Source organism: Trachymyrmex septentrionalis, unplaced genomic scaffold (assembly GCF_001594115.1).
Source record: "Trachymyrmex septentrionalis isolate Tsep2-gDNA-1 unplaced genomic scaffold, Tsep1.0 scaffold31, whole genome shotgun sequence".
Taxonomy (NCBI): domain Eukaryota; kingdom Metazoa; phylum Arthropoda; class Insecta; order Hymenoptera; family Formicidae; genus Trachymyrmex; species Trachymyrmex septentrionalis.
Genome location: NW_017305474.1, coordinates 1,965,884 through 1,976,816, shown reverse-complemented (window position 1 = coordinate 1,976,816; position 10,933 = coordinate 1,965,884). Strand labels below are relative to the sequence as shown.

Below are 10,933 nucleotides of genomic sequence, written 5' to 3'. Positions count from 1 at the left end.
TATATATACATATATATGTAAAATATATAAAATATACGGTAACAGATAGTATTTTTTAACTTTTACTGAAAAAAACCAGTTTAATTACCTATTTTCTTCACAAATTATTGTAATGTATTCTCTATTTATTGTAATGTATATTGTAATGTATTCTCCATTTTTTCATATATCTTCTTAGTAAAAAAGAATATTCTCAATTTTTCATGTCTTTTAGTAAGATAATCTTTAGTATAAATAAAAACGTTACTAAGAATCTTCCTCTTGGATAGACCGGTTTCGCACCAGTTCCGTTTTACCTTGAACCAAATATAGGACGTATGCTACAAGAAGGATCTAACATAAGCGAGATACTGTGCTTCATTTAACATTTTCTGAAATGAAAAATTATATCGTGACTCGATAGCTATTTCTAAACAAAAATATTGTCTGAAGATATAATTTCGGAAGAAATATTTCTTTAAGACAAATTTCTTATTAGCTAAGAGTTTTTTCCAAAATTAGATGTCAGACGTAACACATCTGAATATCACTTTAAATATTTCTATGATTCTGGATTTGTTTAAAGGCTATTGGAGAAGCATAAAGCTTGCCCCTCCCCTTTAAGCAAACTGTTTTGCTCAAAACGGATTATTGCACAAGCAGGTATTTGATTGTCCGCGCGGTCTTGCTGCGCTTTAGCAAAGCCAGTTCTCGCTGAGCCTCGTCGCGGTCAGGCGGCCACTCTTACTCTCGTACGGCCTCTCAGTTTCCTGGTCGCATTCTCGATTTCAATCTTCCGTTGGTTTCTGCGCGAGATAAGTACGCGAAACAGAATTGCAATTGTGATTGGTACATAGTGTCTACATGCAAATCTGATGTATTTTAAAATTACTTTGATATACGTGTTTTTTATAAACATTAAATATTGAAATTTTTTTGTATTAAAATTTTTTTAAGAAACTTTAAAGCACTCACAATATTCGCATCTTTGCTTGAAGCAATGTTGCAATAAAAACAGATCTTACATAAAATGTTACAATTTCTAGATTCTAAACTGATACAAATCTGTTTGCGAAACTTTTAATTGTTTTAAGCAATGCATTATCAAGAACTCAATTTTAATGCAATTTTGAATAAAGTGGTACCATAAAAGTTTTTAAATTTAAACATTTTTATAATTTTTAAATCTTTTGATATTTTGCACGTTTGATATTATTTCAAAGTTATGAATTCATGATTTTGCTTAAAACAAACTAGAAATTTCACAAACAGATTTTCTTCATCTTAAAATAAAATAAAGTAATATTTGTGCAATAATGTTTTTAATATTTTTCACTGTAATATATACTGTAATTTTAGTTTCGATGATTTATAAGAATTTTTTTAAACTGAATTCACACTTTGATCTTTGACTACAAAATCTTTTGAAATTTCGATTAATTCCATATTTAAAAAATGATAAAGATAGTAGAATTTTAATCTTCAAATGCTAATTTTATTATGTCTATTAGTAATAAAGCTCATAAAATTTAAAAAACAATAAAGAAAAAGAGCAACGAGCCAAAAATTATTTTATAAAATTAAATATCGCTAATTTTATTGTCTCTTGTTATTTTTTAACGATTTGAAAATTTAATTTTTTTTAATAAAAGATTTTCACTGAGCACTTTTAATTAATTTTGCATCGTAAAATCTTTAATGGCTGAGGTCTTATTAGCGATAAATTGAAGAACTTGGATTTTGACCTTTGAATGGTAATGTTCGGAAGTTACATATATAGGGTGTTCAGCGTAAAAGTTCGCACGATTTTTCAGACACTTCCAACAGTTAAAAAAAAGTTAGAAGGTGAATATTCATCTGTTTTATATAAGTTAACAACATGCGATTAAAAAATTTAAAAAAATTTTTTTTCACAAAAAATCAAAGTTATCTTAAATTTTTTAAATAGCACTATACGACTTTTAATATTATAGGGATCTTCGAAACAAATTCAAATCACTATCGAAATGTCATTTTTATTAATGTTTTATTAATTTTATTGATATCAAGTTTCTAGTTTATTTCTATAACAGTAGTACTTACAACTTCTGATTAGAATGCACAAAATAAACACACGCATACATACATACATCCATATTTATTTAATGAAATATGCAATAAAATCAATAAAAATGATATTTTAATAGTGATTTGAATTTGTCTTGAAAATTCCTACAATATTATGGAAAAATTATATGATCAATATAATATATTTTAAAATCGTATATAACATAAACTCTAGCAATCAAAGCCTTAAACGGTGGATTTTAAATGCACTGGATTTTAAATGCTTCTATAATCCTATAAATTTATATACTACGTATATAGTCCTTTTTGAAACACGCGCAGAAATGATTTTTCGATCTTAAAATGCTAATTCTGTTAAACTACCACAGTAATATCACGAGTTAAAATTGACTGGCAATTTAACAATTTTTTATGCTGTTTCTTCGAAATAATCTTAATTATAAAAACTGGAAAGGATACGGCAGTAGGAGTCAAGCGCAGAAGACGTCGCTCAAATAATATATCTATGAAGTGTGAAACTTCTTTATTCACTAAAACGCGTTTTAATGAATAAAGAAGTTTCACACTTCATAGATATATTATTTGAGCGACGTCTTCTGCGCTTGACTCCTACTGCGCGTATCCTTTCCAGTTCTTTGAATTATAAGGAGTCTTAGTTAGTTTGATTTGTAAAACGAATCTTAATTATACTGATTGGGAGTGACATATTAATAAAATTTGTAAATAATTAATTCTTACTGCGAAAAATATTATCTCGGCAGAGAGTGGAACCCGGATCTCTTGCATTCCTTGCGAAAAATATATAATGCTATTTAAAAAATTTAAGATGGCTTTGATTTTTTATAAAAAAAATTTTTTTTAATTTTTTATCGCATGTAATAGCCCGTATAAAACAGATGAATATTCACCTTTCAACATTTTCTTAACTGTTAAAAGTATCTGAAAAATCGTGCTGACCGTTAGGCTTTGTATGTATGTTTTTGTACAGAAATTATTAGAAATTATTATACAAGATGAAACAAAATCATATTTAAATCTTTTTTAATCTTCTTAAGTTTAAATTATATTAACACTAAAATCGCAATTGTGCCATTTTTTTACCTACCTGACAATTTTTCTTTTTAAATTAATTTGGATTTGTATGTGGAGCTTTAGATTTTTGTAACTTTTTATAAATAATTATAACGAATTATAAGTAATTTTACTTTTATGGTAACAATTCTTTCTCCTAAAAGGTTAGCTTTACCTTGAATCGCGATTAGATTAATTATTTAGACTTGCGGTTTTATAAAAATGTTTGAAACCGTTTGTTTTATAAATTTTCTATTTTTATAAACATAATTTTTGATTTTTGTTTATTATATATTTAATGTACAAATATAGAAAAGGAAAAAAAAGAAAAATTTTTTTGAGAATTTAATTAACTCCACATTTACTTTAAAAATAAATTCTTTGCTTGCTAAATTTTTGAATATATTTTTTGATACGGAATTAACTGAAATATCTTAAATCAAAATCTCAAAGAATTCCATTAGTGCTAACAAGTAGGACACAAATTGTGCCTAAATTTGAAGATTTTATCTTGAAATCTTGTTTAAAAGTTAAAAATCTTCTTTTTTATCTTTAAATATTTAAAATCTTTGCTACATTTTAAATTTATTTATTATTCCTGCACTCTCTAAACTAGTGCATCCGATGCAATAAGTTGGAGTAAAACAAATATATGTTTATTTAACTTATTGCACTGTGTGCATCAGTTTAGAGAGTATAAAAATAAAAAACAGATTTTTTTATCTATAATTTATTTTAAAATATAGTGTGCGACCAAACATGTTACATCAGGAACAAAATGTGCATGAAAAAAAACGAGAATTCTTGAAGACATAACACTGTAAAAGAAATCAAACTTAATCGTGTCATTTCAAACTACTATCAGTGATCATTTCAAACGATTTTCAGTGATCAACAGTTCTTAATGTGCATTCAATAATTTATGGATAGTTGGCCAGTTGGTGTTGTGCAATCAAATAAGTAGACAACTTATTAAAAAAGAAGTTGTAAAAAGAAACAAGAACGCTTAAAAATCAATTATTTAAAATATTAAATACGAAAGAAAATAAAAGTATTGCTTTAAAATATATATTCTTAAAAAATACACTTATAATAATTTCTGTGAAGAAAATATTTATTAAAAAGGTATATTTTGACGAGTAATAGAGTAATTAAGAATAGAGCACTTAAAAACATTTTTCCAAGAAACTTTTATTGAAAACTGTTGAGAGAATATTCTACAATACTTTATAGAAGGACATGCTCAAATACAGTTGAAAATAAGTGTGAAGATATGAGTAATGTAAATAAGGAAATGACTTAAGTAAAGAAGAATCACGCAAAGGTGCTCGTCAGTCAACCTCACGTCGACCGATCTCGTTCTCCAAGAAGAAATTTCATTCGAAGAAATTAGCAAGCAGCATTGTAGTTAACATTTTTTTCATTTAAATTTTACAGGTAAATATTTTTATTGTTAATTATTAATCTTACTGAGTCATTTTATGGAACGTCCGCAAACGAAATACATTTAATACGTATATTTAATTAGTAATGCATTAATATTTGTTAATATACAGTTATACGTCATATAAATATTAATATTAAGAAATAACGTTATTCACAAATAAGCTAAAGTTATTGGAATCTCTTTGATTGGCATTTCTGTAATGTTCCTAGTGAGATTGCAGTTACGATTGTGCTAGCGTCGTCATCGAATGGCAATTTTTTTCTTCCTGTAATGATATAAAGTTGATCGAATGGAAATTACCGACTCAACAAAAAAAATTTTGTAATACTTGATGCGTCAAGTTCGGAGTAGAATATCTATCTCATATATCTTATGTATAACATATGAAACATTTTATCCAGTCTACATAAAACATTATTAATAAAATGGCTAATTTCATTAATTATTAATTATATGCGCTTAAATTTTCTAATTTTAATAAATATGTTTACAAACACACACGCACATGCGCGCGCGCGTATAAATTAATTAAGATATAATTATATAATATTACAAGTATTTAATGAATTGTAATTTAAGTATTTATAAACTGAAGATTTTAATTAAAAATTTCTAATAATGTAAAATAATATAAAATAAAATTAATTTGAAAAGTTAAGCAACAAACGCTTCGACGCAAGTTAAAATTTCATTATTAGATAATGATGATCTATTCACATTTTATTATATAAATATCAAATTTGAATTAATTCGGAGAACTGTCAAACTGTGTTCTGCGGCAATACTAATGAACTAGCTTGATAAACAGATTTCATTTGACAACGACGTAAGCAAGTTCATCAGGAAGAAACCAGGGAGAGTCGAAAGAAAGGAAAGCGATCGGACGTAACCTTAGGCAGTCTTTCTTCGCTGGCCTGCTCTTTCGTAATACATCTCTCTTTCTCGCGTAAAGAAATGAGCAAATTACGTGAAAGCAACGGCGTTGCGTAGCATGTAGCTTACTCATCGCTCATATTTTTCGGTTACATATTTGATGTAATAACATGTTAACGCAGTTTTGTAACACAGGTCGCTTCCTTTTCAATTATTCATCGATATAATATATGTTAATACTTTACAATGTCTTTAAAATCTTGAACAGGTATACAATTTTTGTCAATTTCGTTAAATTTATATTGTCCATGTTTTTAATTGTTTGCAGTAACTTCATTTATTTTTAATTTTGCACAATAAAGATTTTTATATAATCAATCGCGCTAAGAATGTGATATTTATATATTAGCTTATTAATTAAAAAACTGCAGAAATTACTTTCAATTCAATTTAGTGTATAATAGTCTATGTTATTTAATTAGATTAGAACTCATTAAATAAAATGTATCAAAAATAAATTTTTACGCAAAGAAGTAAAATTAAGATAGTGCTTTTTATCATTATTATTGTATATTATTCAACCAGAAATATAGCAAAGATGATTGCTACGCTACCGATAAAACTCTTGACAATATGACCTAATTAATTAGTGATATGAAGTAATGATTTCTCAACAAATCAAGAAGCCTTGCAATTTATAAATGTGAATGAATCATCAAATTTGTAATTTCTTCAAAAAAACAAAATAAATAAGCAAGTGCAAAACAGTCTGCGTTATCTTCTACGAATTTTATAAAACACAAAAAGAAGACTAATTGATTTTTATTCCAACAAAAACATTTAATTGTCTTTAAAAATAATATCTTGATTGATATGATATGATTGATATGTACGTATATATTGTATAATACACACATACACATATATATATATAGATATTTGTGTACAAGTTGTATATAATTTAAATAGCAATAACTTAAGAAAAATTTTTACATCGAAAAAAATTTCTAGTTAGAATTGAACAAACCAGTTAGATTTTTATTATATAAATCAGAATTCCACATAGAAGAAACGATTATTCTTATTAACTATAATATGCTCATATACAAGCAAAAATTTTATAATCTTGCTTCAAAGATTTTAATCTTGGTTTGATTAAATTTTTGATGCAAATTATTGATACAAGATTTTTGATTGAACAAATCTTGAACTGAGTACAAAGTAATATTCTTGCCTTAATATAAATTCAATCAAATTAAGACTAAAATCTTCAAAACAAGATTATAATATTTTTGCTTATATGAGCATATTATGGTTGATTTAAGAATTGCCTTTTTTCTATGCGGTCATCATGATTGGATATAATCCAAATCTATCAGTTTGTTTATTTTTTCAACCAGAAATTTTTCGCAATGACAAACGTATCATATTTTTAAACTACAGTTTTAATTGTTTATACATATAGCACATGATATCGACTTATATCAGTGGTAAATTGTTAGTGACGTAACACTGTGACAGACACTCTCACTTATCTGACCGGTCCTGCTAGAGTAAGAGACTCTGAACTCGCGCGGATATGTTCTGCGGTAGATCGCATAGCATTATAATTTATCATTTGATAGTTGAAGAAATACAAAATTATACAATTGCCAAAGAAGAAATACTAGGTTTATTTTAACTTTATGCTTAGTACTAAAAATAAACAGAAGAGAGAGAAACGGATGAAGGAATCAACTGGAAATATATGATTCTACCTCTCTTTTGAATGTAGAAATGGAGAATGCAAACACACCGAGCACGCTGATGGAGATGAAAACACGAAGACAACCATTCCGGTCGCAAGTATCGACCTTGGACACGAGACGGAGACAGGCTGTTTGTGTAAGAAGAGCCTTCAAGAAATATGGATCCAAAAACAATCCCCATATCGTTCTCGATGGTCTCAATATGACCGTGCCGAAGGGCGCAATGCAAGTATCTTCTGTCAACATCTTAGTAATGAATCAATAACAATAAATAATTAATAAATAAGTTATACGAAGAAAATTCAAGTTATGCATAAAGGTCCTAAATCTTTTAATAATTAGTATAAATTATAGAATAAAGAGGGTTTAAAAATAATAAAGTTTTTAAATAATAAAAAAATTTTAGTTGTTAATGTGATTATTAAATAAGCAATTTATAACAATGTAAAATTGTTTTCTTTCTTTCTGATTTATTCAATGTTTAATGAATGCTTTATTACGACAGTTATGGGCTACTTGGTGCGAGCGGTTGCGGAAAAACCACTTTACTATCGTGTATCGTTGGTCGGAGACGTTTGAATTCTGGCGAAATATGGGTGTTGGGAGGCCGACCAGGTTCCAAAGGATCCGGTGTGCCCGGTCCCCGGGTCGGTTACATGCCACAAGAGATTGCGCTTTATGGCGAATTCTCCATTCGGGAAACATTTATTTATTTCGGCTGGTGCGCCGGTATGACGACAGAAGAAGTAGATGAAAAGCTAATTTTTCTGCTCAAGGTAAAAAATTTCAGGATTAAAGGAAAAATTTCGGGAAAGTCAGAATTTCAAAGGGAATTTCTAAAAAACTGAAACTTTCAGTTTCTTTTAAATATCTTTCTAAATATTTAGTTCCTTTTCTCCCAAAATTTAAAGAAAAGAAAATATCTTCGTCACAGATGTATCGGGGCACACTATTATTTTCTGATTTTACTTATATAATTCTCTGTATTCTCTGATTACAGTTTTTACAACTACCGTCCGAAAATCGTTTTGTTAAGAATCTCTCAGGTGGCCAGCAAAGGAGAGTATCTTTCGCGGCTGCCATTTTAGCCGAGCCTGAACTCTTGATTCTGGATGAACCGACAGTCGGAGTGGATCCCATTCTTCGTCAAAGTATCTGGGATCATTTGTTGCACCTCACCAAGGATGGCAACAAGACCATCATTATCACTACGCATTACATCGAAGAAACTAGGTAAGTTGCTACATAATTATTACATTTAGTAGCATTACGTCTAATATCATATTTATTACATTTTATTACATTAGTATTTTATACATTCGATACTTTCACTTCATGACTTTCACTTCACAAACTAAATCAAACCTTGTTTTATTAGTTGTACAGGAAGCGTTATAAATTGAATCAGTTAATTTTATGTTCTCGTAATTAGAATGAGAAAACAAAAAAATTAATTAAAATGTTTTGATGCAATCAAAACTTCTCTATCAATTGTCCGATTCACTGAAAAAAAAAAGATGTTATAGTAGTTATAGCAAAAAATTATCTATTATTAGTATATTACGAAAAATTAAAATGGATAAATATTTAGGAAGCACTGCAATATTGGATATGTTTTGTATCTAATCAATATGGATGGCAGAGACAGAATTTATATCTGAATCATTTGTCACCAAGAAAGTTTCTCTGTAACGTTCAATCGGATAACTGCAACTATGATTCATATTTAGCAGTGATTTATATTTATTTAATTATAAGAAAATAAATTTTCTTGCATATGTTGTTAAAATATTGTACTATAAATTCTACATTTATGATATATAATTTTCTACCAGATATGAAAAACAGCAATAATTAATTCTAGCTGGAGTAGCAAAATATTTTTTTGTGTTTTATTAAAATTATTCCGTAATGCTGTTGATAATTAAACTGAAGTAATTTTAATAAGACGCAAAAAAATATTTTGCTACTCCAGGTAGAATTAATTATTGCTATTTTTTGTATCTGGTAGAAAAATTATAATTGCCGACAACATTATTATCCAATTTTTTTTCAATAAATAATTTAAAAAATTTGAATTGTCCAGGCAAGCTGGTATTATCGGTTTAATGAGAAATGGTAAGTTTCTGGCAGAGGAATCACCGACAAAACTAATGGAGATGCATCGATTAGATACTTTGGAAGACGTCTTTTTGAAGCTGAGCAAAAGGCAGAATCTGGGATTAAGAAGGAGAAGCAGTATTCTAAGCAGTGTAACAGGCCTTCCGCCAGAAGATGTGAGTACAAATGCAAAAGAATTTTGACATATTTTGGAAACAAAATTATATTTTATATGCTCTAGTGAAATTATTAATAAGAGATTTATATCTGTTTATAAAAGGTTTTATCGACGGTTATACTGTTTATAAAGAATTTTATTGATGGTTATACTGTTTGAAAGCACGTTGCAAATATCTGGCAAATCTGTTGACTAAACATTTTACATACACTTAAAAAATGATAATAGAAATGTTTGAGATTGTGTTATTAAATGAAACATTTCATAAGAAATGCTTTGAAAACATTCGAAACACTGATCGAAGATTTTATTTCGGCGTGTATCAAAACAATCTTACAACGTTGCTTAAACGTGTTCGAATGATTATAAATGTGGTATATATGCACGAACATATATATGTATAGTATATATATATATATATATATATATATATAATTTACATTGAATTATTTAAAGCATTAAAGATCCAGTTTCGACCATTCATTAGTAGAGACACGGCATCACTAATTATATAGATAGACACGATAGGTTTAACTCTCTCTTTTCGTAAGTAAAAAGTGACTTACAATTAAATATGAATACAATAAATAGAATACAATAAAAAGTGCAGCATTATATGAGATTTTTCACCATTTTTATTTATAAGTAAAATGATTCCTTGAAAAAAAGTCTCTAAATTAATTTTTAAAAAATTAAATTTGAAAACAAAATTAAATATTTTGATTTTTTATTTTGAGTGGAAATTAATTCAGGGACGTGATATTTCTGAAATTCTGGCGAAAACAGTTTATTGAGAATTTATAAGAAGTTTGTTTAAATGTAGATGATTCAATTATCAATTTTCAAACATTCATCGAATTGTTTGTAAGGTAGAAATTTAAACATGAAATTATTTAAAAGATACTCACGACTATATTTGGCAGGGTTGGCAAGTAAAGCGTTATTTGTAATGCCGTTACATTTTTCGGTAACGAATGAATAACGATGTTACATTTTTTTCTGAATAACGTTCATGGTAACGCAATTACATTTTAGGGGTAACGGTAACGATTTCACTAGTTACTTTTATCGTTATTGTATTTCTAATTACGTAAAAATTTAGTCATAACTATAGCCTTAGAAAACAGAGATGAAACATCGACGGTCTAATTGGCTGTCTAAATCAAGCGAGTACGACGCCTTTTTTCATCACATTTACAGTTCACACGTATAGACTAACTCAGATATAATCTTTATAGTATATTTAATTTCTTAAAATAAAATTTTTTCTGTGTCAGATCTCACAAATTAAATATATGTATGCAGATTACAAGCAATACTACTTTTTTATTATAATATAATTTTACTCTTAAAATCTTTACGATGATTGTCGTTAATATATTGTTTTTTTCTTCGAAATATTGTATTTGGCTAAATAATTTTTTCTATCCTTTCCTGCTCTTTAAATATACTTAAATATATAATTTTATC

General features: G+C 27.6%; 1 protein-coding gene across 5 annotated transcripts in view; it reads left to right on the top strand.

The window, feature by feature from the left end:
* Positions 1-692: 692 nt before the first annotated feature.
* The window catches only part of LOC108749669 (ABC transporter G family member 20), a 15,230-nt gene continuing 4,989 nt past the window's right edge, over positions 693-10,933 (top strand). Inside the window, exons 1-6 of one of the 5 annotated variants that reach the window (XM_018488502.1) lie at positions 693-856; positions 4,351-4,554; positions 7,212-7,410; positions 7,691-7,961; positions 8,186-8,418; positions 9,272-9,461. In XM_018488502.1, coding sequence (XP_018344004.1) covers positions 7,214-7,410; positions 7,691-7,961; positions 8,186-8,418; positions 9,272-9,461 — 891 coding nt within the window. In that variant the 5' untranslated portion in view covers positions 693-856; positions 4,351-4,554; positions 7,212-7,213. Of the gene's footprint in view, positions 882-1,810; positions 1,825-4,250; positions 4,555-6,913; positions 7,411-7,690; positions 7,962-8,185; positions 8,419-9,271; positions 9,462-10,933 lie in introns of those variants that run through there. The other 4 variants (XM_018488501.1, XM_018488503.1, XM_018488500.1 and 1 more) reach the window with 4 other exon arrangements.